Source organism: Anas platyrhynchos, chromosome 2 (genome assembly GCF_047663525.1).
Source record: "Anas platyrhynchos isolate ZD024472 breed Pekin duck chromosome 2, IASCAAS_PekinDuck_T2T, whole genome shotgun sequence".
NCBI lineage: Eukaryota > Metazoa > Chordata > Aves > Anseriformes > Anatidae > Anas > Anas platyrhynchos.
In genome coordinates this window covers 137,483,589-137,511,161 of record NC_092588.1, presented here as the reverse complement: position 1 = coordinate 137,511,161, position 27,573 = coordinate 137,483,589, and the positions used below count along the sequence as shown (strand labels likewise).

At 40.3% G+C, this 27,573-nt stretch overlaps 3 protein-coding genes across 3 annotated transcripts; 1 reads left to right on the top strand and 2 right to left on the bottom strand.

Annotated features, from left to right (window-relative positions):
* Window positions 1-82: 82 nt before the first annotated feature.
* On the bottom strand, window positions 83-2,788 carry RPP38 (ribonuclease P/MRP subunit p38). Its single transcript, XM_038173733.2, has 2 exons — window positions 2,465-2,788; window positions 83-1,067 (listed from the first exon to the last, which is right to left on the bottom strand). Exon 2 carries the CDS (start codon window positions 1,034-1,036, stop codon window positions 188-190), a length of 849 nt encoding a protein of 282 aa, XP_038029661.2. The 5' UTR covers window positions 1,037-1,067; window positions 2,465-2,788; the 3' UTR covers window positions 83-187.
* Window positions 2,789-3,740: 952 nt separating this feature from the next.
* On the top strand, window positions 3,741-13,541 carry ACBD7 (acyl-CoA binding domain containing 7). The gene is made up of 4 exons (XM_005017884.6): window positions 3,741-4,051; window positions 12,896-13,013; window positions 13,124-13,186; window positions 13,274-13,541. Exons 1-4 carry the CDS (start codon window positions 4,040-4,042, stop codon window positions 13,345-13,347), a joined length of 267 nt encoding a protein of 88 aa, XP_005017941.1. The 5' UTR covers window positions 3,741-4,039; the 3' UTR covers window positions 13,348-13,541.
* A 114-nt stretch (window positions 13,542-13,655) lies between these two features.
* On the bottom strand, window positions 13,656-21,994 carry OLAH (oleoyl-ACP hydrolase). The gene is made up of 7 exons (XM_005017885.6): window positions 20,786-21,994; window positions 18,588-18,719; window positions 17,121-17,259; window positions 16,419-16,518; window positions 15,304-15,473; window positions 14,284-14,366; window positions 13,656-14,051 (listed from the first exon to the last, which is right to left on the bottom strand). The coding sequence occupies exons 2-7, from the start codon at window positions 18,715-18,717 to the stop codon at window positions 13,918-13,920; spliced, it is 756 nt and encodes a 251-aa protein (XP_005017942.1). The 5' UTR covers window positions 18,718-18,719; window positions 20,786-21,994; the 3' UTR covers window positions 13,656-13,917.
* Window positions 21,995-27,573: the final 5,579 nt, after the last annotated feature.

The window sequence follows — 27,573 nt, the reverse complement described above, 5'->3', positions numbered from 1 at the left end:
TTAATTACTCCAGGATATTCATTACCAATTTAACTTTGTGATCTCCAACTGCAAATTAAATATTTATCCCCAGACAGACTCGTAAGTTTGAACAATATTCTTTATTAAAGCGGAGAGAACCTTGGGTGAAAGCAACACAGATGAGTTTGTCGTATCACTTTAATTGGAAGAACCGAACTAAAGTCATTCATGCTGAAAAGGCTTTTTTCTTTTTGCGAGGTGGTTTCTTGATCTTATTTGGATTTGGAACAACTTTCTTGATTTTCAAAGGCTGTAAAATCACATCTGAAAGATCGCGCTGATTGCTGTCTGTACGCTTCCGCTTCTGGCTTGTGTGCTCATCCTCCACTGTCTCCTCAAGCTGCTCAGGTTCATGAATTTCTGAAGAATCTGCATTTGCCGCAGATCCTTCAGCTCTATACTGAAACCATGGCACTTCCAAAGCTGGTATCTTTGGAATTATTGCTTCTATTACATCAGTAAATTTATCAGACTGCCTTTTAAAGCCCAGTGCTAAAACGGATGTTAAGCCAAGAAGTGGTGCTATCGTTTCACTGAGTCGGGGAACCTGGCCTGCTGGGGTGTCTCGACTTGCGCTCAGCTGGATAAGGTGCGATGTGATCATGGCAGGCTTTGCAGATTTGCACACCAGCAGAAGAAGCAGCTCATTTTTTTCCAATCCTTTTGTAACTTCATTAACTCCAATCGCAAGTTGTCTTCTGATACTTATGTCAGTCCAGCCTGGTGCTTGTCGATTGCCTTCTGTTTCCTCTGCTGTAGGGAGCTCATTGTTGCTAGCATCACACTTTCTTTCCATCTGTTTTTTTGTACTGGAAAAAAACTTTTTCTTCCTTGGAGCCTCTACCTTTTTAAGTCCAATTTGTTTAATGCTTTCTTCTAAAGTCTGTAATATAAAATGCATGTTATCTCCATCTATGGTTTTCCACTGAATATCGAAGGGGTTGTCTAGACAATTTTTTACAGTGGTTTTCTTTGCTTTACGAAGTGATCCCGTCCCTTGCTGAATTACAGACATCCTGGGGTTCTTATGTGTTTTGCCACCCTAGCTGTGAAGGGAAGAAAAAGGTAAACAGTGTTTTAATATCGTGCTGCTTGCTGGGGACTTCATTACCAGAGCCTTCTCTTGGGAATGCAGAAGAGAAACATCACATCTCAAAATGGTACTTCCAACTGGCACCTTCTTCACACTAGCTCAGTGCTAATCCTTAACAAATCTTCCACAAGGCACAGGTTGCACCTTTTTTTCTCTTTTTTTTGTTTTAAAGAGCAGGCTCTAGAGCAAGGCAACACCAGTGACAAGAAACCCTTCTGAAGCTGAACCTGAATGAAAGCAGCTAGCTGTTCTGCAGATTAAAAACAGAAGTTGAAGGATCACTTCTCACTGTTGCACAGCTGCATTTTAGAGCTATTATGACGTGAAAAAAAGCTGCAAAATCACGACATGAAACAAGCTCCACATTCTTGAATTAATTTAACATTTCATAAACTTTAATTTGCCTTTTCATTCTTTAATCTTACACCTGCATACCTGCATTTAGATCATACCTGCAATCATACCTGCATTTAGTAGGTATGATAAAAGGCTGCAGAGTGTTAATTATGCTTTTGATGAAGGGAGGCTAACCTCTGCAGGCCTCCAGAAAGTTCAGAAGGGGTCTTTCACTTTTATGTCACCTAGACCACGTGTTTTCGTGAAAAATCAAACTGGTGCAATGAATGGATAGTTGTTCTAGCTCTGATCTACCTAGTTGAGATCACGAGTCAAGACATGACAGCGGGTCTGCCTGCAGGCCCTGTTCACTCCTTAAGTCCCCAAACTCATGCTTGGGTTATGCCATCCTCTTGCCAAGCTACGAGGCCTTTATAGTTATACAGCCCAGCTTACACAGGAGGAGCAACTCAGGAGAAACAAAACACGCCTGTGTCCTTAGGTATCCTCCTTACCCAAGCAGAAATGTGTGGTTTGAGTGCCGACCTTGAGATATTTACAAAATGCCATCTTGTCACTCACATCAATTGTGATGTGAGTACAAAAATGTACTGGCAATTAGCTAAAACAACTAAAGGATCTTACACGTTTTGTAGCTGTGGCAGAGGGAAGAGGAAACTCTTATCATAGTGAAGTAAAAAGTAAATAAAAATCGGTATTGTTGCTTTTAAAGCCTTTCAGTGATGACTGATGGCCTACAGCGGGTATCAAGTAAAGGCAGCACTAATGTATGGGAAGGAAAAAACACGGCAGATTTCACAGCCGAAAGACTGCCTTTTTCTGCTGCAAAACTGCATTTTTCCTTTCAAAATGGACGCTACCGAGAACAAGGAGTGCATAGGGACGGGAATTAAAGCGCCAAGAGGAAACCCAGCGCCCTCCACGCGGTGCCAGCCTCGGGCCCCTCGCTTCCTGCAGGGGGGGCCGGGCAAAGCGGGGCCTTCCTCCACCTACCTCCGGCCGAAAAAAAAAACCACCCCGCGTCTCCACACCGCCGCTCCGCGATCGCTCAGCGACAGCCTTCCTCCAGCTCCTGCGGTGACGAGAAAAGCAGGGGAGCCAACGCCGCTTGCTGCGCCGCCAACGCGAAGCGGCTGAGAGCGGGGCCGCCCTCCCCGCAGCCTTGGAGCCGTGCCCGAGCCTCGCAGCCCCAAAACCCCGTCTCGGTCCCAGTCCTGGTCCCGGTGCCGGTCCCGACCCCACACGGCCCCAGCACGGCGGCAGCTCCCAACCCGACTCGTCCCGCCCCGGGGAGGGCGGTGGGGCCGGCAGCGAGAGGCGGCGCCACGGGGCGGTGGCGCAGTGCTGCCCTCAGCGGGCTCCGTGGGGTTTGGGGCCGGTGTTTGGGGTGGTAGTGCTGCTGCTGGACGTGTCTTGCAGCGTGTTTTTATCAGGTAGCGATAGACGGGCTCTGTCGTGTGCGAGCTGATGAAATCGTGGCGAATTAGTGAGGATTTCGTGGTGGCTTCACCGCAGCTCTCAGTGCTAGTGCATGAAGCATCGCGAGCACACACCATATTCTAACGCTGGTGAGGAGATGAGGCGTAAGGACAAAGCTGAAGGCTCCCCACAGTGCCACAAACCATTAACAGGTGTCCCAGAAGCTCCTTCTGTCCCCATGTGTCCCAGCACGCCGCTCCCCTCGCTAAATGGCAGCCTCTGTGCCTCGCTGTGGTGGAGGACGGAGGCCAGGGACTTGTTTTCCCTTGTGTTTTTATCTCCTCTTACTGAGATTTAATACTTTTGTTTTCTCTGCAAGCCTTGGTTTAATTTAATCCAGTCTTGATTTGAGAGTAAACACCCCTTTTACGTGAGTTTACGGAAGCTGGTGGATTAAAAAAGCTGAAGCGTATGGTGTTGTGATTAAAGCCATGCCCGAGGAATGATGAGTACAAAGGTACAGAGGGATGAACATAAAGAATTAGTGAATTGATGTAATAGGTAAGTGGGGCTAGATTTTTTCCTTTAATAGGTACAATTGGAGGTCAGTTAATTTAATGTTTGTTGTTCCTTCTGTATTTAGCAGAACAAAGAAAACCCAGCTTCTGTGGGATGCGGCCCCACTGTGGTGGGCACCAGGTCCCCACAGGGCCGGTCACCAGGTCGAGCTGCAGAGGAGAGGATGCTCACAGTGACGGTGCTGGTGGCGATTCAGATCAGGCTCGCATTCATTCACCCCGAGGAAATCCCTTTTTCAAACAAGTGCCTTGGAAACCCTGCTGCAGCTCTGCTCTCGAGCTGGTGGCCTGATCCTCCAGGGTACAGACGCGAGCTCAGCTTTCCCAAGGAGACAAGCGTGGGCACCCTCGTGGGCTCAGCACACAGCAAATCGAGCCAATATCCCTTCACCAGCCCTGATGGCAGGCCAGCTCTCCCAGCACGGCCCCCAGATGAGGCCACTCGGTGCCCGGCCCCATCACGTGTGGCCCCTGCCGCCCTGCGGGGCGCTTCTGCAGAGCTGGGAGGCAGAAGCTCTGCGTCCCCGCAGGAGAAGGAGCGAGGCTGGCCCCTGGGCATCCCCACAGCACCATGACTCTCCAGGTAAGCGATTCTGCATCCCAGCCAGACAGAAGAGGAGCAAGAGGGATGCACCATCCGTCCGTGCAATGCCTTGTCAGAGACAGACATGTTTCTTCACCGTAAGGATTGCTGCTGCAAAATCAAGGTTACCTTGCAGCACGTAAGCCTCTGACAGTTAAACAGTGCATTGCTTTTTGCAAGTGGAGGTTGAGACACAGGCAGCTGATTTTGAACTGTTCCAGGCTCATGTAATTTTGCGGAGGTAGGAGACACAAATGCTCTTAGTGTGTGTGAATTGTTTTCTTTGTGTGCACATCTGACTTTGCTGGGACTAGCTTGCACACTGAGAGGTAGGTATGTTATTTAATTTTTAGGTGCTAGCTACTTACTTACTCAGAGCTACAGAAGAAAAAGGGAAACTTCTAACACTGAATCAGTGGTTTATGTGCATTTGGGAAACACGAATAACATTTAAGAGAGCATGAATTTTTTTCGGGTGTGTATGTCTTTGGAGTGGTACATTTTGAGATGCATTTTGGTAGAAAAGCTTCTTCCTTCTGCTTTCTCTCTGACTGCATTTAAATCATTCCCGAGGAAGTTATTTTCATTGCTGGCTTTTATCATTGTACCATTGTAGTGAAGTGTGAATACTTTCCTTGTCTTGCCCATGGCCTGATGGATTAGGCTGTAATTTCTTATTAGGCTTTCTGTTATCCCTTTCACTTTAAGATTTGCAAGCCCTTTTTATCCTGCTCTCATTATAATGTCCGTCTCAGCTTGGTTTGTGTGTGTGTGTGTGTGTGTGTGTGTGTGTGTGGCAAAGAGTGAGCAACACAACGCTCTGACCTAGATGCAGGGAGTGTATTGTCAGTAGCTCAGCAATTTTCTCTTGAGCGGCAGTTACATGGAATGGCACAGAGGTTTCATTGTGTTGCTTTGCAGCTAAGAAGTAGAATCCTGCTTAAATGGCTAAGATCTGCCAAATCCCAAACATAACGCCTCCTTTGTGTAGTGATCATTGAAATTGTAGTTTGTTTTCTGCCTTGAATTCACTCTATAAAATAAATATATTTAAAGAGATCTCTAAGTTTTGCAATCTGCTAAAATATTCTGCTGAAAATAAATTAATTTTTTTCTTTGCACAAAGGAAGTCTGTGATAGTAATGCATTTAGCTTTAATGCACGTGTGTATGTTTATGTCTGCATATATATATAAATATACACAGACTTCTGCATTTAATTTGAGGAATTAAAGGGGAATCTTATCATTGTACAATTAAAGGAAATTACAGGCTCTTCCTAAGTATGTTGTATAAGCAAGCAAATCCTAAGTAAAATCTGTGAGTCTGTGCACAATGATTGGATTGAGGGAGATGAAGAAAAAAACATTAAAGTTTCATTTCTGTGCATTTCTTGCTGCTTAAGATATGCATTTGCATATTTTTGAAACAGTAGGTTGTGATATTTCATATAGATCCAGTAAGAATAAAAGTATATAAAGGTAAGCTTATTAACTTTATTATTTTTTTTCAGTTATCTTTTGTCTGTACAAGTCTAGTGTGCTTCTAGTTCGTTCTTGTGAAGTTTAGATCAGAAAATGATTCAAGGCATTTGGAAGGTTTCCACTGACGTGAGCAGTCCTTATCTCTGTCCTGACAAGGACTCAAGCACAGCAGTGGTGACAATATGAAGATGCAGATAAAACTTATTTAATCTTCAATTAATTACGGCAGCTCAGTTGTGTTTTAATATTGATACCACTTCTTCATCTCAGTGCTAACAGAGTGTGAATGCTGCTTTTGTTTGTACGTGTGTGGATAATATGAGGAGATGTCTGTGATGGTGTGAGAGTCACTGATACGTGTAGTTAAAGTACATCGCATCTACTGGTGTTGGGATGAAGAATGAAACACTTGTTTTAGTACAGAACGGAACAGATTAGTTCAGCTAGAAGAGACTACAAAGATCATTGAGTCCAACTGCCCGACCACTTCAGGGCAAAAAGTCAAAGTGTATTTGTGAGAGCATTTTCCAAATGTCTCTTGACTGCTGACAGGCACAGGGCATCAACCACTTTGCTAGGAAGCCTCTTCCAGTGTTCGACCACCCTCATGGTGAAGAAATTTTTCCTTTTATCTAGTCTGAACCTCCTCTGGCACTGCTTTGTGCCATTCCCTTGCGTTTAATAAACTTTTATGTAGAAAAGCAGTCTTAAAGGTGGTGGGCCATCAAATATGTTTTCCTAAGGAAACGTAGGTCCCTTTTATGCATCCATACCAACAGTGTGAGGGAAATGCTTTGTTCCTGGGCGTGTCAGAGGTGCACAGTTCCGGTCTCTTCCTTAATCCAGTGACACATAGGTTTCAGTAATGATTTTGTTTTCCCTCGCTAAGCGCATCTCCGTAATACATGTCTATTGAAAGTGTTTCTGTCAGTCATATGCAGATGCATGTTTGTCCACTGTTAGACTACAGACCCATTTTTCTTTGGTGAAAAATTAAGAATGGGCTTAACATCAGACCTTGCTGAGGCACTTCTGGCTGTAGGAAATCCCAGTGCAGTGACACTACAAAAGGAGAACAAGAAGAAAAGTATTGCAAATGAAAAAAAATAAAGTTTGCAAGAAGAAAGTGTTAATATTACAAATACTAGGAATTCCTCATAGGGAGATCTTTATTATATTGCTTACAAAAAGCACATGTGAATTATGGACTATGATTAACAACTAAAGCAATGTTTCCTTCTTTTCTTTTATGACCAAAGATCTGTTTCTTTTGATCCTCTAGGATAAGTAAATGTTTGAATGATGCATGACTCAGAATGGTTTTGTTTGCACTGAAGCTGGAAACTATCAAAGCTGTCATTTCTGGAGAAAGAATTGATTTCTCTAATGAAATTTGAGAGTAGTATCTTCTTGTTGTATGGATTTTTCTTCTATGGCATCAAGAACAAGTAGATGTAGAAGATAAGAGAATTTTCCTGTTGACCTAACAACTTGTCCTAGGGCAAGTACCACTGCAGCTGATGCCAGAGGCTTTCTCAAGTGCAATGAAATTCCAATGTCAAAGTCAATGTCATGAAAAATGTTCATTCTTATTCAATTACATTCATAAAATGTTTTTATATTTAACAATTTCCTTTTAATGTCAGCAATCTAAAGGAGTTTTAGAAGAACAGAAATTAACTTGCACTTTGTGTCAACTACTAACACTGTTTCTTGCGACCTATACATTGAGATATTTCACCACCATGAAGACAGCAAAACCATCCGTTTGTTCATGAATGTACATATCTGAAGTTCTTACTGATAAGGACTGAATCTACATCCCTGTGAATGCCACTGTTGCCAATTTAAAACATTAAGTCAAACTGAAATTATTTTGTTTAGATAAATGTTTGTTGTTCACACCTGCCAGAAGGTAACAACTCTTGCTCCATTGCAAAATAAGCAATAGCTTATTACCTTGAGGCAATTTCAAAATGTTGTCTGGCAGTGAGGAGACAGTTTCAAACTATGGACTGCCACCATATACAGGTTAGAAGAAAACTCTCAGTGTTAGATACATTTATTAAAAGGTCACTACATACTGTGAAGGCGTAGGGCTTCCTGCATGCTCTTGTATACCTCTTAACTCATACAATCCCAAGAAGTGTTTGCTATAAAGTGTTCCCCCCTCCTAAGTTTCTTTCCTGTGGTTGGGGTCTCTCCCATTAATAAATAAAAGATGAGCAGGGAAAGAATAGAATAAATCCTTAGTTTTAGTTAGTGGGTAACAACTAGATGCTTTAATGATGCTTGACGTGCTGTTGGGGAAATGTTTTCCGTATTATTCTATATAAATCATTACATTGCTACTTTTAAACAGGACCCTCCATAGACTCGCCAAGATGTGCTTGCTTATACCAGGTAGTCTAGTTGTAAGGTGCCACCAATGGGATTTCTACTTTGTCAGGCTTCAAAGGGGAACGGTCTGTGTCATTAAAGTATCAATCAAGCCCCAGAGCCCTAGTCAAGAGTTTCAAGAGTTTCTACACACAAATCTGTGTGTGTACAAACAGAGCTTCTTTTGTGTCTTGAGTAGTTTCTCCCACATGCAGCTGCTGTCATCTGCCTGTACTCACCTTTTTGCCTTGTTCTGTAGCTGTTGTTCTGACATCTGGGAGTCCCATTACAACTGGAACTGAGATAATTGTTACCGTCCTTGATCGACGAGAATCAAGGCTCCTTGCTGCCATATGGTGGTCAGGATGACGCTGTCATCTGCTTCTCTGCCACAGGAGTGAGACGATGTAAAGATCAAATGAGTGTAGATGCAGTTAAATGCTGTTAAAGCAAATAATGAAAAGCAAACTACCCTTCTGGGGTCCAGCCACCTTTTAGCCATTGCATTCGGACTAATTGCAGAAACCTATAAAGCACCAGGCCTGATGGTGTTTCCTACTGGATTCTTGCATTTGCCTCACTGATTTTGAGCAGATTTCTTTGCCTTTTCACTTTCTTCCTAAACTGACAAGTTGTAGAAAAGTTGTTCTTCACCAGACCTTGTTGCGTGCAGTCATTCAAAGGAGGAAACAACCTGTGGAAGCTTTGGCTTTGTGATTTTAGTCCATTAGTCCAACTTAATGGGTGGAACTCAATGTTCTTACATTAAAAGATGTGTAAGAACAATTTATCTTCCCATTTGTTCTTAGGGAATTGATCACTGGAGCAATATTTGACAAGGAAGTCAACGTTACCACTTCTGAGAGTGAGCTTGCAAAACTCTGTTCCCAGCTATTATTTATTTCTAATAGCAAGCAAGTTGTTGTTTTTTTTTGTTTTGTTTTTCATACAGATACAGAATCGTTTATGTTGGAAAAGACCTCTAAGATTAAAATGTTCCAACCATTAACCTAGCACTGCCAAGTCTACCTCTGAAGCATGTCCCCAAGCACCACGTTGCATACCATTTTGAATACCTCCAGGGACTGTGACTCACATACTTTCCTGGGCAGCCTGGTGATCACTAGTGACTAGCCTCCAACTGGATTTCACTCCATTCACCGCAGTTTTTTGGGCCCAGCCACCCAGCCAGATTTTCACCCAGCGAAGTGTAGGCCCATCCAAACCATGATCAATCAGTCTCTCCAGAAGAATGCTGTGGGAAACTGTGTCAAAAGCCTCACTGAAGTCGAGGAAGACAACATTCACAGCCTTTCCCTCATTCACTGAGTGGGTCACCTTGTCGTAGAAGGAGATCAGATTTGTCAAGCAGAGTGTGGCTTTTGTGAACCTGTGCTGGCTAGGACTGATCACCGGGTTATTCTGTAGGTGCTACGTGATGGCACTCAATCTGCTCCATGAGCTTCCCCGGCACCAAGGTCAGACTGACAGGCCTGTAGTTCCCTGGTTCCACCTTCCAGCCCTTCTTGTAGGTGGGTGTCATGTTTGCTAGCCACCAGTTAACTGGGACCTCCCTGATAGCCAGGACTGCTGATAAATGACGGAAAGTGGCTTGGAGCTCATTTCTACCAGCTCCTTCATTACCCTTGGCTGGATCCCATCTAGCCCTATAGACTTGTGTACCTCTAAGTGGTGTAGCAAGTCACTAATCATTTCCTCTTGGTTTATGAGGGCTTCATTCTGCTCCCCATCCCGATCTACCAGCTCAGGGCAGGGTATCCAGGGAGAGCTAGTCTTGCTACTAAAGACTGAGGCAAGGAAGGCATTAAGTACCTCAGCCTGTTCTTCATCTCTTGTCCCTGTGCTTACCCCCACATTCAATAAAGAACGGAGATTCTCCTTAGTCCTCCTTTTCTTGTTTATATATTTCATACAGTTCACAGATTGTTCAAGACAGTCTTGTTCTAAGTACCACATAGATAATCTCTCATCTCTAATCTACCCAGAAGCAATATAAGTTCTGCTTTTAAAAATGGCGACACAGCCACCAGTGGTGACGCTATAGTTGCTAACTGGGTAGGTGGGGAAAAAGCAGCTCTGTTCTAACAGAGGATTGCATTCGAAATATAACAAACCTTCTTTGCCAAGGAATTCTTGTTTTTCTTTTAAATTTAAGACCTTGACTCGCTAAGAACTCTCTCTCTATGCCAAAGGAGGGAAGAAAACACATTGGCAAACTGTAGATGTAAGCAGGCCTCAAGATCTAAATTCACAATGTTGTTCTTAAAAGACTTCTGCTTTCTCCTTGTTGATTTCAAATAGCAATTGACAGTTTTACAAAAATTAGAAATTTCTCCAAATGTTGTGGCCGGGAACGTTACCCACTAGACAAACTGAATTTCCATAATAACAATAATGATAGGATAGTGGCCAGGTGTCTGTGTAAGATCACTGTGATCAGTGCCCCCAGCTACCTGTTCTTAACCTCTTTCACCGGCTGCTGGTGCCTTAAAGCAGCCAGCCACCAGCTGATGTGCCATTAAATCGATGAATGTATAGTTTGTGACTCCATGAAGGGGCCTTTCTTTGAGGAAATATGCTTGAGCATCAGTCAGTAATTAAATTCTTTTCTTTCTTTAGTTATTTTAAAACAGAAATGCCCGTCTTGTGCTTTCACTCTGTTAAAATAAAGAATGCTATAATGAGCACAGGTCTTGCTTATTTTATTTCCTTCACCTGCTCCACCCAGCACAGTCATTTGCCAAGCAGAACAGCATCAATTAAGAAGACAAATACAGGATAGGTTTTCTTATTTAGAACAAAACCAAAAAACCTTCTCCTCTAACTAGAGGAAAAAATAAGTAGCCTAAAGGAGCATGGTACAGTCAGCTGAGATACCACCAGGGTCTTGGGTATTTAAACAAAACTTCAGAATCACCTTGAAACAATTGTTGGATACAGAGCTGATTTTTTACATGTACTATAGGCTGCTTTTATACACATTAAGTATATATGTAATAGCACATTCTGAGTGATATACTGTGCTTCTGCAAAGGCATATCCAACTCAGAAGCTACAATAGTTACTGAAGCTACAATAGTTACTGAAAGCAGCATATAGCACCTTTTTTACAGCATAGTACATGTGACAGTACTATGTAGGAGTTTACTGCACTATACCAGTGGTAGTAAACTGGCAGTTCAGTAGTTGCTATGCAAAAATCTTGCTATCTGACATATCCTGGGCATGAAACAGAGTACAAACTCTATACTAAAGGCTAATTTGAGACTTAGGTTATAGACAGAATAGCAGCTATAGCCTTGGGTTGATGTGAGTGTGAGACATGAGAAGATGAAAGGGGTATTTCAGCCTTAATTTATGCTTTACTTGGTGCTCTACAGTGTTTGAGAGCTGGGTGTGGAAGGCTGTCCTGGCAGTCGCGCTGCTCCAGTCTCCATGAGGTATGGGTGTGCTGACAGCTGGTTAGCTAATGCATTTTCATCATAGAGGTGGAAATGAAGGACGAAGTATGCAGTACCTCTCAGAGGTACTGGCTCCACAGGGGAGCTCCTTCATTAGAGCCAACACAATGCTATGAGGCCAAAATGATTTGGAGATTACTGCTGTTCTGTAAAGTTCAGTGCCTTTTCATGCTCCCACCACGAATGCAAAGGACATACGCACTGCTTTCATTGCACACATTACATGAATGTATCCATGTGGTGGTTTTACTTGGGTGGGCAGCCAAGCTCCACCACAACCACTCTCTCACTCCACCTCCTCAAAGGGAAAGAGGGGGAAAATATGATGAAAAGGGCTCAAGGGTTGAGATAAGGACAGGGAGAGCGCTCAACAGTTATCGTGATGGGCAAAACAGACTCAGAGTAGGGAGATCAGAGAAATTTATTGGCTATTACTAACAAGCTAGAGCAGTGAGAAACTAAAAACACAAACTAAAACACCTTACCCTCCCATTCACCCTCTTCTGCCTCCTTCCCCCCAGCAGCGCAGGGGAATGGGAAATTGGGGCTGCCGTCAGTCCCTGGTGCTTCATCTCTGCCGCTCCTTCACGGTCACTCTCTGCACCTGCTCCACAGGGGGTTCCAGTTCCCTCAGCCGCTCCTCACAGGCCTTGTGCTCCAGGCCCTTCACCAGCTTTGCAGCCCTTCTCTGGACACGCTCCAGGCCCTCGATGTCCTTGTCTTCTTGTAGCAAAGGGCCCAAAGCTGAACGCAGCACTTGAGGTGTGGCCTCACCACAACAGAGCACAGAGGGACGGACAATCACCTCCCTGCTCCTGGTGGCTGCGCTATTCCTGGTACAAGCCAGGATGTTGTTGGCCTTCTTGGCCACCTGGGCATACTGCTGGCTCATGTCCAGGCGAGCATCAGCCAGCACCCCCAGATCCTTTTCCTCTGCACAGCTTTCCAGACACTCTCCCCAGGCCTGTAGCACTGCATGGGGTTGTTGTGGCCAAAGTGCAGGACCCAGCACTGAGCCATGTTGAACCTCATCCTATTGACCTCCACCCATCCACCCATCCCATCCAGGTCCCTCTGCAGGGCCTTCCTGCCCTCCGGCAGATCGACACTTCCCCCCAGCTTGGTGTTTGCAAACATACTGAGGGAAGCCACCCCTGCAGCCCTCCACTACTAAAACCTTGCCATGTAAACCCACTACAATCTGTGACCATTCTGACACTAGAGAGTCTGTAATGGTTCCAAGTGGTTAGATAGAAAACTGTTGGAAAAAAGAGGTTTACTCATTTTAGCTATGCTGATCCTATTAAATAAGTAGGCCAAGTTCACCTTCTAATAATTTACAGCTTTATTAAACTTCTTTTGTGGAGAAAATACATAGACTTACTACTAAAACTATGTGAGTAATAGAGCCTATCTATTGAACTACCGTGCACGTTAAAATTAATGTTTCAAGCACACCTCTTGAGAGGCACACTAACACTTTCTTTTTTCTTGCATCAGGCTGACTTTGATGAGGCTGCAGAAGAAGTAAAAAAATTAAAAACAAGACCAACAGATGAAGAACTGAAGGAACTGTATGGATTCTACAAACAGGCTACAGTTGGAGATATTAATATTGGTATTCCTGTTACTATATATAACAGCAAATTTACACCCATACCTTGCAATCAAGCAAATGTTGTATAAACCTGCATGATAATCAATAAAGGTATGCATTTATTTTGGCAGAGTGCCCAGGAATGCTAGATTTGAAAGGCAAAGCCAAATGGGAGGCATGGAACCTGAAAAAAGGTGTTAAAGCAATTAAATTTACCACACGTAATCACTTAAATAGAACTGCAAATACAAGCCAATAATTACTCCTACTTTTCTTTGCAGGTATATCAAAGGAGGATGCCATGAATGCTTATATTTCTAAAGCAAAAACAATGGTAGAAAAATATGGGATTTAGAATACTCAGAGTAATTCCCACTACTAACTAACTCTTCGGTAGCTAATGAACTAACTCTGCTGAGAAAAATAACTGTAGTAGTCTGACAGTAAAATCTTTTAAGTGTGAACCATTGCATGGTAAAGGGTGTTTACACATATACTGTATTTTTGGACTACATCTTATTCTAAATAAATTTGAACCTATTAAATAGATATTTCTTTTAAGAATTGTGGATTTTTGTGAGTGTTAAATTACATTTAGCATTTTTACAGTAGCATACAGAGAAGCTCTAAAAGTAAAACAACAGCTGTCTTTTTTAGCAAATGATGTTATTGAATACAGTGAAGGGTTTGTGCATGTGTGAGATGAAAAGAAGGAAAAGATGAAAAGTTTTTACTTTTAAGACATGAAGACAATGTTTATTTTTGTAACAGAACAACTTCTTTTAAATGATTACAATAAAAATGTTCTGGAGGAACAGAGTTACATTTAGGCATAACTGAATGCAATTTAACAGAAAGAATGACTTAATTATTAAGTTCTGTGGAGTTATCTTACACCTTCTATTATTAAAATGGAGGGAAATACTCATATGTCAGAATTTTCTATACATTTAGTTATGTATTTTATCAAGAAAGTTTCGTTAGAAGGCTCCATTAGATAAAAGTGATTTCCAGGAAGACTGTAAATGGAAGTATCTCCACTGGTTATTGCAATCCAGGCTGAAAAAGATTTAAAATATAAAAGAAATGTAAACTATTGTGGTCATTTTACATAAGTAAATTATTATTTAATTATTTTAAATCACATATCAACTGTTTTTCTCCGTATTTCTGTATATTTCTGTTTCATTTAAGAAGGTGGTAAAAGATTCAGAAGAACTCCATTCATTTAATGATTTGTTATATCAGGAAAATGCCTAAGTATGAGAGGAAAGCCATTTAAGTAAAGTACCTTCTGAGCCATGGTTTTTTTCATCAGACCCGTTAAAGCAGGTAAGATCACAAGAGAAGTATTTCTTTCTTACATCGTGCCAACTGTGAACACAAAAAAGTTATACAATTTTCCATAGGATACCTATGTTTGGGTTTTGATTCCACATATAAAAAGCTTTTTCTTTCTACTCAAAAACACAACAGAAAATTTATAACATAGCAGAAATATTATAGATTAAGTTGCGCAGAACATCAGGAAAATGACTTTCTGTATCTGTAAGAGTCTTAGCCCCTTACCTTACTGCACTTATGTCTCGAGTTTTAAAGAAAATATGACCTAGCAGTTAGGAAAAAAAAAAAAAAAAAAGAAATTCAACCTGCATTAAAAATTCTCACTGATAATAAACAATTATGTTGTCTGCTTATATCCAAGTTCTGATGTTTCAGGCCCTTAGCAATGTCAGGTTGCAAGGGCCAAAATGGGTCCTTCTCTTTGCCAGGATGAGAAACCTTAACCACTCAGCTACATAAGCTGAGTGGTTAAGGTCCACTGGAGACAGTAAGTGGGACAGAAGAAGCTGGTTACCCTCTTGATTCCTAGAATAAAGGGATTCTTTGCTTCCAGATAGGTTAGGGGCCCTTGGATCAGGAGGCTGATCAGGATCAGAAGCATGATCCTGAAGCATGATTAGCTGATCTTACAACTCTCAGAAAACAATAAAAGGTGTGAATGTAGAGTCCTTGTAGTGGCTACTAATTTTGGATCTTAAGTAGAATCGTAATTCTGCAGTGATATATTCACGACTGTAACAACAGTAGTATCCACTACTGTAAGCAGTGTTTTCATCTGTGGTATAAACACTAGAAAAACACATAAAGGAGGAAACTATGTTTACTGTTTATTTATTTATTTATTTTATATAACTAATCTAATTCAAAATCTAGAACAAATTTCAGAGACAGAAAAAAGAAAACCTGAAGTGACCAGACATAAGTAAAGCTTTAAAATATAAACGTAATGCAAAATTATAAAACTTACGGATATGTGACAAGAACTTTCTGGTCTTCTTTTAAAACACGTAACAAATGTTTGGTGATTTGTTCATTTTGCAGAAACTCAGGAGGAGTTCCTCCTAATGTGTGTATAAGTTCAAGCAAGCGACTATCTTCTACTTCAGGCAATTTGTACATCAGATGAAAATATTCACTCTGTCAGACAAAACAGATGGGGTGACATATAAAATATACACCATATTAAATAATACTGAATAATACACCCTAACATACACCACATTAAAAAGTATTTTCACTAATAATTGCTTTAGTAAAAAAAGTATGAAGATTCTCTATTGCCAATACACAATGGCTGATTAGCTTAACATTTGCAGGTACAGGGTAGGGTTAGTAGACTGGTTTTTAACTGATTATAACTGAGACAAACACTATGTTTTGAGACTTCCAGACAGATAACATTTAATGTGTTTTTGTCCAAAGTTTGAATCTCACTATTGAAAGAAAATTAATAAAACATATAATAGAAAGAAAAATCTTGCAGTAGATACAATGCCAACTAATGTAGGACTGGAGAGACCCACAGATTAGGGAAATTTTCAGGAATCATAATGTCTTCCATGAAGTGCTAGCTCAATGAACAACATTGGTAATAAACACCATGAACAGAAGAATGGAAAGAGCAAATGATGACTGAGGACAAGATGGCTAGGAAAAAGCCAGCTCATTTGTTTTACTGAGAAAGACTAACAGAATCACCAGAAACTCAGAAGCAGAGGGAACTGAGAACAGATTACAATGGCAACAGAGAATGAGGAGGGAAAGAAATACCTTGTCAAATGTACCGAGGGCTGGTGCAGGAGATTTATAAAATGCTAGACTAAGACAGTTGTTTCACATGTTATGGAGCAGGAAGTGTCACTTTATGTTTTGTTTTCATTGCTTTTTTAAGCCAAAGACCAGAGTAAATAATAGAGCATTCAGAAAAAATAGCATTAGCTCAAGGAGACCATTCTCCCTAGGCTAAGGATAGCCACAGTAAATACTCTGCAATGTGAAATTCACAAGTGTTTTACTCATGCCATCTAATACACTGTTTTTTTGTTTTGTTTTGTTGTTGTTGTTAATGAATTTATAACTTACATGTGGGCCATATGACCCTGAGAAAAACATATGGACCGGCTCTAATCCGTGCTTCTCTTTCAAGTGTACTGCAAGTGCATAACTAACGAAAGATCCAAAACTGCAGCAAAAAGAGAAGTTAAAACAACATAATAAAAATTAAGTAAAAACTGGAAAGCGTGAACATAATTTGAATTTTAGTGCTAACTGGCTACCTTGAACATTTATTGAAACTGTAACTCTAGTGAATTTTATGGTTCTGTATAAATGACATACAGTGATTTAGCTAACTCACACAAAGTACCTTCCAACACAGACTAGTTTTACAAATTAGACGTTTTTCGCCCCCATTTATTCTAGTAGTTTCCTGAATTCCAGTAAGGATGGTTATTTTGAATACTTGGGACTAAGTGATCTTCAAAATCTACGCATTTGTTCACCCTATGTTCTCACTTTAGAGTGAGCACTGACACAAATATTACCAGTAAACAATTATAATTTATTAGTGTAAAAATAAATCACAGCACTGCCATTCTTAGAAGACATTGTGCCTGAAGTAATCAAAATATAAATAACCAGAGTCTTTGAGATTAGCAGCATGGTTTAGCATGGCTTGACAAAAGACCTTTGCAGAGTGTATCTGCCTAGGGTTTCTGCAAAGACAAGTCACTATCTACTCCTACAGTTCCTTCACCAGGGTATCTAAAACGTATACATCTTTACCTGTGACCAAATAATGCAAATGGTTTTTCTTGCAGATCTTTTAACAAAGCATTTGTAATTTCATTAACTACTTCTGCCATGTCTTCTGGAAAAGGCTCCGTATCACGACATTCTCTTCCAGCAAGCCTTATAACGGACACTACAGAAGAGATGGAGGAAGGGAGGGAAAAGAATTACAGTCATTTCAAGAAAAAACAGTAACATCATTTTTACTAAATTTTCTATTCTGCAGAGTATACAGATTATTTAAATTAATCCTTTTTGTAGTTGATACAGTGTATTTGCTATTGCTACTGCTATATTTTAATCCTGTGATTAAAGACAGATCAGGTTTCCTTCCTTAACTGACAAGTGTTGCCTCTCCCACTGATCAAATTTATAAATGCCTTAAGTCAGAAATCCAGTTAAAATGATAACAAGGTCATGATCTCAGCTGAGGTTTTGAAACAATTTTATTGCTGTAGGCATTAATAAAAATAACGATTTCAATAAAACCAACTCTGAGGGTTGTGTAAAAAATATCATTTCAAGGGCAACATTAGAATGTTAACAAACTGTATTAGGATCATACAGTTCCCATTTTCCTCTTTGAAGGCTCTTCAGTGCTGCACACAGTAAAATGCAAAATTGTATAAACTGATGGGATTTAATAGCTATACAAAAGGGCATATCTTATCTTTTTACACCCCTTTCAAAATTAGGAGTTTTTCCTCTCACTGTTTAGAGAAAATAAGTAATCAATAGATCAGTAAAAATGGTGATTTTCTGAAATTTCCTTGACATTGAACACATTGCCAAACTAGCACGGACATAACAGGTGAAACGTGAAGTATTTTACAAGAGACAGAATAAGCCACCACATAATACCACAGACAGTAGTACAAAAATGTTCATGTCTTTTATACTTTATTTCAGCACAATTAAAGGATCTGAAGGAGCGTGCTGCTCCCTGACTTTATTCCTCTGGCTCTGCAGTCATTCCTAGGCTATCTTCTTAGTAACTTTGTTAGAAGTATTTCTATCCACACAAAAATGCTTGATAAACTGAATTTCATTCTGTGCAGCCTCTCAACATTAAAAAACAATTCTTATGACTTCACTGTTCTTATATAAGGATATAAGGCACTGCTGATGCCTTTGAAATATGCAGTAGCATATTTTTACTGCATTACCCTTTCTTGAATCAAACCAGCAGTTTCCAAGGCAGACAAGCATACTATAGTCCTGTGAAATTTATCTCTCAGGATGTCGCTTTTTAACTTAATTAAATATAATTTGATCCAAAGTGGTACAGAAGCTTAGTATACCCAGCATCCCAATGGAAATGTGGAATCCTAGTAGACTTCCTTTCTGAATATAATATCCACTGGAGAAAGACTGCACAGCTGTCAAGAGCATTATATTCTGCAACTGTGCATTTCAGAGACCCTGGCTTTCTTAAAGTCTTTAACTACACAATTGACCAACCTTCAATTATGCTGCTGAAGGCTTCGCACCATCGAATAAAGAAAGAACAGTTACCTCCAGCCCAGGGAAAGCAAATCAGCCTACAGAGAGCATTTGGCCTTTTGTATGGACGGGCAATCACCTTATCCATTCCTAAGAGAAAAACAAACAAACAAAAAAACAAAAAAACGACAACAACAACAACAAACGAAACAAGAAAACATCACATTACTCTAGAACAAGACTCTTCAGGTACAGGAAAATTAAAATGAATGAAGTAAGATTTAAAACAATGGGCTAATATTTTCTGTCATTAGAACTGCTTGTGCTATGGCAATAGACAGTTATGAGATAATCTTCATGCGACTGTGGAAACCAGGTTCTGCTTTTATAAATGGTGATGGAATAGCATTGGGCAACATCTTTTGTAATATTTTCTTCTATTTGAGTCACTGATGACAAAGAACAAGCAGCAAAAGATATCAATCTGGGTTTTCAAGGTGACCCTTTAAACACACGGGCTTTTAGAGCATACCCAAATAGAAGAGGTAGAAAACATAAAGACCACCTGGTTCAGTATTCTATTTCCAACAGCAGTAAAAATGGATGTCCAGGGAATAGCTGGATGCAGTTTCTTCATATATGGGAAACATCTATGAATTTCTCTTCCATGCATTTATCCACTCTCCCCTTAGGTGTGGTTAACATCCACAACATCCTCTTGCAATGATCTACTAGCCTCTGCATGCGTAAAGAGCTCCTTTTCTGTATTGAACAGGACTCCTACAACTGAATTAGGTGCCCTCAGATTAGTATAGAAAGTGAATGGTGCATCTCTCAGCATTTGCTTCTAAGTATTTTTGAGATCTTCTGTCATGTTCCAGTTCTTTTGTCAGTTCTTTTTCTTGAATGAAAAGGCCTGGTTTACTTTGGTTTTCTTCATATGGCAGTGCTTCCATACTCATGACCATGATCCTTACCCTTCTCTGGCATCTGATTTTGTTGTAACCTTTTTGAGATGGTGTAGGTACCAGAACCACGTTCAGTTTTATCACAGCAGCTTTAGTGCTTTTTTTTCCTGACAGACAAAAGTGACAGCTGAAGCAAGGCTTATAACTACTTCTCCCTTCATACTGAGAAGAAAAATAGCATCAAATATGCCAACTGCATTGTCGTTAGCACCAGACACTGTCTTCACTATCTGAAAAGGGATTCTAAACCATTCTTTTTCTTTCCTGATTTATTTTCCTTTCCTTTTCTCTTCTTTATTGCTGATTAGATTCGCTGACGTGAGCACTCAGGTGACATCCTACTACTTACCGTGTACCAGGCTGTGTTCTGTCAAAAAACCACCATGAACAACACAAAAACCTAGTAAAAATAAATTACTTAGAAGCAACAGAGAAACAGAATAATAAAAAACCTGCAACCATTAAAATAAAATCACATGTTCCTGTGAAAAAGACTGGAGAACTAGTATTTACTAGATAAAAATAAGCAGAAAAAAATAACAAAACACATTTCCAAGATGCTGAAAATCCTTGCAGATATTATTTTTCCCTGTGAACATAGCTCAGTATATGCAAGGGCAGATTAATCATAAATACACCTACATATCTACATGCAGCCCTTTCTACCTGCACAAAAAGTGTGAGAAATGCAACTGGATCAGAATAGGTAGCAATTCATACTCCTTTTAATGCAACCAACAGAGAAGAAAATCTACTGTGATGTTGCTGTGGCTGAAATTTTCTTAAATTTCAGGTGTGTTTAAACTGGGAAGTGTGCCAACATCTGTTAAGAATCACATCAAAGGAACTGCAAGAAAAGCAAGATGAACAAACTTGGAGCAAAAGTCAATAGGCAAAAGCCTGTGAGCTTTGAAATTAGTGAGGAATGGTGGAACCAGCACTGCGGAAGATGTAATTCCTCGGGTAGGTTCATTTAGTGTCAGGACCATTACTCCCAGTTACACAGTCACTTTTTCCACAAAAAGACACACACTCAAACATTTTGGAAACCTTTTAACTTGATGGAAAATTAAGAAAAATCTCAAACTGATTCTAAAGATGACACAAAAATTTCAGGCATGAGAAAGAAGCACATTTTGTCAAAGTCCTTAAGCTATTTAAAGATATATCACCAGTCACTGAGAGCCTTTCACACTTGCCACTCATGCAGATTTTATCACCATCCAGCTTACTTTAGATGCAAAATACCTGAATAATTATGAAGGACACAAGCGCCAGAAAACGACAGCCCAAGGGTCGATCCACTTGTCAGTGCTGCGTAACAAGAAGCAAGACCCAGAACTGTTACGTCTTAGCAGATACAGGGCAAAGCCCGTCTTGCAAGTGAGGAAGGGATATGCACCCGGGTGGCACAGGTGCTTGCTTTAAGTATTTTTTCAGGTTTAAGGGGAGGAGTCTAGGCACCAGAAAAAAGGCAGGGACTGAAATACACGAGTCCCCAAAGGAGACTAGAGCGCCACGTGTTAGGTGTGATGTAAAGCAATTGCAGAAGGGTGCTCCACGTCAACCCCAGTGCTGTAAGCAGCACATGTCAGCATGCCAGTGACAGCACAGAAGCTAGAGCAGTTTTAAGAGCGGAGGCCCAAAGCCTAACTGAAGAAAAAGCCTTTATAAAGGAAAGAAGAAAACCCAACCATTTAGAAGAACCCTGTTCAGAATAACAGCACTCACACCACTGCTGGACAGTTTTGTAGGGGCTGAAAATGTAAACACAGAAGACCAGTGCCTGATTTGAATAAAGCACTGCATTTGTTCAATAGGCCAGTTACAATTTCTTCAGTCTTGAAAGAAGTGGCACATGAACAACACGCCGTGGTCACAATGTGAGGGCTTCGTATTGGCTAGTACATTGTGCTCCTGGGGATCAGATGCTATCAGCAACCTAGGATCTCCTGGGGAGACTGGGACAGATGAATGCCGCCAGAATACTAAATACTCTCACTCAAACTTCTGCTTATACCACCGGATCAGATGCAAGACATAGCTAGTAGAGAGCTTATGAGAGAGAACATATTATTTTCTACAAATGCACAAGAAAATGACAATGGGGGAATAGAGGACTTCCAAGCCTAAAGTTGAAGTTTACAGCAGCAGCAGCAGCAGGAGATTGCATGAGAAAGACAATCTACTGCCACGAATCCAGCAACTCCTAAAAGCATTGAAGACACTATTTTAGGATGGACAGAAAGTAACTGAAGCAGAAGAAACCTATAAACAACTATGGCAGGCATCTGTTGAGCTCTGAGGGAGTTCAACTGGACCCTGGACAACTGAGGGCAATTAAAGAAATGTCAAGGCCTAAGTGAATGAACTAAGTGATTGACAGAGATAACCAAAGTGTGAAAAGGGCAGACCTGATCTGAATACATAAAAAAGTGAGGCATTAGGCTAATGTACAGTAAACATATAAAGCAACTAAAGTTACAGGGAGAGGCTTGCAACAGATGCCCAGGAGTAGTACCATACAAAGTCTCTGCTAAGATAGCCCTTCCAGACATAAAAAGCTGAGCTCTTATAGAAAATGAAGAGACTGAACACCCCAGAAGGTAGCAATTCCACCAGTGCATGGAGTAAATATGCAATCTCATCACAAATCATTAGGAAATGTCACGGGGAGACCATTCTGGCCAAATGAAATAGTGAAGAGATTGGGATTTAGTTCACCAAAAAAAGGATTAAATTGATTTATAATAGTTTGTATTTATCGTAGCCTAAGGACAGACATGCAGCATGTGGTTTATCAAGGAAAAATGACAGATGAAAAACTGATATCCCATGATAATTTGTTGATGGGGGAGAAAAGATACATAATTAGCAATATCTATAATCAGGACAACAAATATGCGTTTGGCAAGGAAAGCACCAACCAGGACTGGATGCCAACTCCCAAATGAATGCAAAGCCAGGACAAAAGCAAGTCCTTGCATAGACAGAAGTAAAACAAACAAAATGTATTTGAAGACCACACAGGATGACAGGAAGAGCCATAATATTAGTGCAGCTTCAATTCACTCTGAACCTTTTGCTTCAGTAGTTCTGCAGCTCTGGCACAACAAATAAAGTGGAAATACAGCAATTTCAATGGGAATTGGAAGAAGTATGACTTGGAAGAAGAAAGTTAAAAAACAAAACAAAACAAACAAACAAACAAACAAAAAACAATAAACTAATAGAAATCTGTGTGCATTACTTGAATACTAGCTGTAATCACTTAAGAAAATTAATTTTCTCCTAATGTCAGTTAGCATGTAGTGCATGAACAACCACACAACAAATAAAAAGTAAATATTGACTGGGCAGCATAGCAATTGCCACCTGCAGCTGGCTGCCAGTAGAGTTAACTAAGCACACCTTTCTCGGTTGCTGGGCTCAGCTCAGTCAGACAGTGACAGCTTACAAGTATCTCATCTTCCTTCCCTCGGGCACTGCTGTTGCACTAGCCACCCGCAAGTAGGACACATGAGAGCAAATATGCTGAGGGGCTTCCCATAAGAACTTTGGCTATTTTTCTATACCTTTCTCTTTGTAAAAGTGTGTTACCTTTATCTGTTTATCTGTTTATTCAGGTGTTACCTTTATCTGTTTATCTGTATCTGTTACCTTTAGGGCTGTTAGTGCTCCATAGCACCACCTACAGCTTTCCCAGCATCACAAGTAGGCCTCATCGTCCCACTTAACTTCCAACTCTGATATCCCTAGATCCGGGACAAAAGGAGAAATTGGTTAAAAAAATATTTACCCAAAAATTTACCCAAATGAACAGTTCATGCTGTAGACATGAATTCACAGATGGATGGATGTGACAAGAAGGCCATAAAGCAGACTGTGATCCCTCACATCATCTTTGGCCTATATTTTATATTTTCCAGGGAAGATGGATAGACACCCCCTTCTTAAAAAGGCAAGAATTCAGGGATTGTAGAGTTCACTGATGTCCGTGAATTGCTCATACAAATTCTTCCCTGCTCATGCATGTACCAAAGCAGGCCTCAAACTGTGACCAGCTCAACTCGTTGACACAAGCAGAAATAGGCTAATAAAAAGATGAGATTCCTGTCAAAAAGTCAGTAATGGGGTGAGATTTATTAGAGACAGGATTAACTACAGGTTGGTGACAACACTATTATAACACTATTCAAAATGGAAATTGCCTTTGCTGCAAAGTTCTTATTTATTAAAACATTTTACATCTCTGTATGAATGAAGGCAAAGAAGTCTGTATTTCCTCCTTCTGTAGAGCTGGGACTCAGCTACAACTTTGTTTTGATGAACAGCAGATAATCTACAGAAAAAAAACAACTGGAGAGGTTACCAAGGCCTGGCACACAGGCCAGAGGGACCTCCAGCTGCCTATCACCGTAGTTAGGATGCTTATGAAGTAGTAAAGCAGGTCCTGCTGCAACAGTGGCCACAAATCAAGTCTAAATGATGCAAAACCTGTAGGATAAGCAAGGATAAGGAACAGTGGAACTGAGGTTTAGGGAGTAACCTAGGGAAAAGACAGGAGATGCATATTTTCCCTCAGTTTTATTTGTTCCTGGTAACAATGACAGAGGTAATCCTGCCCTTCACAGCTTCCCAGAGCATAGTTTTCTACCCCAATCTTTCTGTCAACACTAACAACCACATGGCCTAGTAGTAAGAGCAGTTTATCAGGCTGAAAACTAACACTTGCCTTGTAGTTTAGTTTTCAGCTAAATTAGTCAGCTGATTCCACACAGTTTCACCATTGTCCTGTTGATACAAGGAAAGGGACGAGGATTTGTGGCATTTTTTGCAAGCTTTGTTCCATTTAAACTAGCTGGAAAGATGCATGCTGTGATTACATATACAATCCCAAGGTTTGGATATAAAAGATACGTATGTGCTAACCTAATGGAGCAATTTGCCCTTAAGTATTATTTAATAACTCCTACTTAACCAGAACAAAACAAAACAAAGCAAACGAAACAATAATAACAAAAGTGCAGAGTCTGTCTTACCGGTCTGCAAGACACCTTCAGCTGATTTCACTGTAATACAGAAAAAAGTAAAAATGACACATGAAAGAATTATTGCATGAGCAGGTGATTTCCCTGTGCAAACATTCAGCTGAAACTGAATTTAAGGGAAATCTAGGCATGTCTGCTTAGGGAAATGTCATTTTTTGGAAGGTAGGAATTCTAAAAAAAAATAATGGGTTAGTTCTAAATTGTCTTTATCTCTCATCTGCTCCCATCTTTTGGTCTTTTACCTAAGATCTAATTTAGACTCTATTACACTGAAGATAGATAAGGATACATAAGAATTCCTCTGCGTAATCAAGACTTTCCTGGATTGTAAAGTTTCATGAAAAAAAAAAAAAAAACAAAAAACTTTTATTAGCTATAAATTTTAAGTTAGCTACGTGATATGATCAATTAATGGTAGAAAAAAATCTTCTTGAGAGCATTCACAGTCAAAAGAATACTTCTTTGTTAACTATTGGCAAAGAAATTGCTCAATGGGAGAAAAAACATCTGCATTTTGTTTTAAGAAAATATTCCCTGTTGGAATGTATATTCTTTTACTCTCTTTACATTTAGAATATACTGAAAATAAAATTCTATCAATAGTTGTATAAAAGACTTAAAGGGCAGTCTGATAAATCAAAGAATAATTTAGGTTGAAAGAGACCTCTAAAGATCATATAGTCCAAACTCCCAGACAAAAGAGGGCCATCTTTGAAGTCTGATTTAACTTGAAAGTTAGGTCAGGTTGCTCGGGCCATGTCTAGTTGACTTCTGGATATCTCTAGGTCACCACAACCTCCCTGGGTAACCTTGTTCCAGTGTTTCATGCTCACAGTGAAGATACTTCTTTCCCTCTAATCCCCTGCTGCAGCTCGTGTCTTCTGTTTGTCCTTTTGCAGAGTACACCCAAGTAGAGCCTGCCACTGCCCTCTTCATACCTTTCCATTAGGTAGGTGAAGGTATTAGTTAAATCTTCATTTAGCTCTCTTCTCCTAAGACAAAACCAGCTCTCTAAGCCTCTGCTTGCACATCAATCATTGTACATCCTACACATTCCAGCCACAATCTTGGGGACCCCAGTCAGACTCTTCCTGGTATGACAATATCCTTCTTGTATGGGGGAGTCCAAAATGGACACCGATACGGTCTTGCAGTATACTAAAGATATTTTACATTACTTTTTAACCACACTTTTGAGACATAGGCTTTCAGGGCATTATGAGATTTTACATTTGCTTTACTTGTTGTTATGGCCTCACCTTGTGACAGGTGGACAAATACAAACTGCCCTGGAATACACACGCAATAACAAAATGTGCATTGACCAAACACTAGGACAAACATAGAAATAGATCCAACAACCCCACCCTGTGGAGAACAGAAAGCCATTAGTAGAGAAGCACTGAGTGACTGAGTGCTTGCAGCACAGGGCTGTTCTGATATTTCCCAAATGAAAATATTTTTATGGGACTCAGACTATGAAATGAGTACTTGTGAACTGCAGGAGCATGGAACTCATCTGTTGGGTAGTCCAGCAGCACAGAGGCTTCTCAGGTATCTAGGCATTGTAAAACTTAGATACTAGACACATCTTATACATGTATACATGGTTGCTTGCAGATTCTGAAAGCCAGGCAAAAAAGTGATCCCATACCCAAGTGGGTTGTCTATTCATTGAATTTAGATTTAATGTAGTCTATTCACCAGCCCATTGATAAGAATAAAATTGGGATACGGTGCCTGTGAGTCAAATGATCCACCTAGCTGGCAGGTACAGAATCCACTATCAAAGCCACTGGACTGCTTACAGCCAGGAAAGTATCTGAGACACCTGGCTGGGAACACGATGGCCCTAACAAGTCAAGGCATCAGCATGAAATCTGCAAATCCGTAGTAAATGAGCAGGCGGGATGTAGGAGAATAGGCAATGTGGTTCTCTACTGACCTCATCTTCACAACAGAAATGTAGCTTGTGCAGCTTTGATACCAGCATGCTTTGATATCCTAAATACTGTCATCCAGTTAATTTCTTATTTCTGCAGCTGTATCACCACCTTACACATTACTACATCACATGCATGCTTGTGCACATTCAATCACATCTTTAATAAAAGTAAAAAATATGTATTTTCCAGAGTACTTCAGCTTTTTAGAAAATAATAATAATTAAAAAAGATGTCCAACTAGAGAGAAAGCACATCTGTAACAGGCATAGTGATATCCGTTACAGCATTTGTAGGACTGTGGACTAATATCCATTTAATTTTTCCTATTCAGGTAAAACCAATGGTGTGATCTTGCAATTAGGGGGTAGAAAAATGAATAAACCATGAGACAAAATTCTGTAGGAAACCACTTCTCAGTATCTCCTGAGCTCAGGAAACTGCTGGTCTTTCTTCCTGAAAAATTAAGACTATGGTAATCTTTCATTAAATCTAGACACTATGAACTAATGGAGAAAACTGTGCAGTATACTCAACTTCTTTGCTACATCGGTCTTATTTTTCCCAGCAAATTATCACTCTGAGCTACACTTTTAGCCGATTATATTACAAACAAGGTTAACGTAGTTGTTATCATCCAAAGGCAGATGACAAAAAATACATATATGCCTCTGTTCTCCAGAAAGCTATCTACCCATCCCTTTACTAAGACTTGAAAAAATGTAGGAATGTACGAATTTTTTTGTGGAAGACTTGCACCCATGTGTGTGCTTCAAAGATGAACACAAAAAGGAGTAATACAACCTTCCCTACATTTCCAGCTGTCAGTTCTGATATGGCACAGCTGCATAACCTTTGTTCAATTTTTTGAGGAAATTGTTAACTTGAGAGAGAGAGGTGAGGAATTCCACAGAGTAGAGCCATGACATACATGAAAGGTGAAATTGTAAAGGCAAGGCTGCTAAGATGGGACAGGCAGTTGCTCAAGGATTCAAGAGGAAAGGCATTAAGACAGAAGGACAAAATCTACATTGAAAAAAAG

Bases quoted from the DNA above. Each gene is read 5' to 3' on its own strand.
- ACBD7 (XM_005017884.6), top strand. The intron at 13,014-13,123 runs GTATTCCTGTTA...TTATTTTGGCAG, and splicing joins AGTTGGAGATATTAATATTG to AGTGCCCAGGAATGCTAGAT. The intron at 13,187-13,273 runs GTGTTAAAGCAA...TTTTCTTTGCAG, and splicing joins GGCATGGAACCTGAAAAAAG to GTATATCAAAGGAGGATGCC.
- OLAH (XM_005017885.6), bottom strand. From the start codon at position 18,717: ATGGATAAGGTGATTGCCCGTCCATACAAAAGGCCAAATGCTCTCTGT. The intron at 17,260-18,587 runs GTTGGTCAATTG...TCTCTTCTGTAG, and splicing joins CTTCAGCAGCATAATTGAAG to TGTCCGTTATAAGGCTTGCT. The intron at 15,474-16,418 runs GTAAGTTATAAA...TTTGTCTGACAG, and splicing joins CAGGGTCATATGGCCCACAT to AGTGAATATTTTCATCTGAT.
- RPP38 (XM_038173733.2), bottom strand. From the start codon at position 1,036: ATGTCTGTAATTCAGCAAGGGACGGGATCACTTCGTAAAGCAAAGAAA.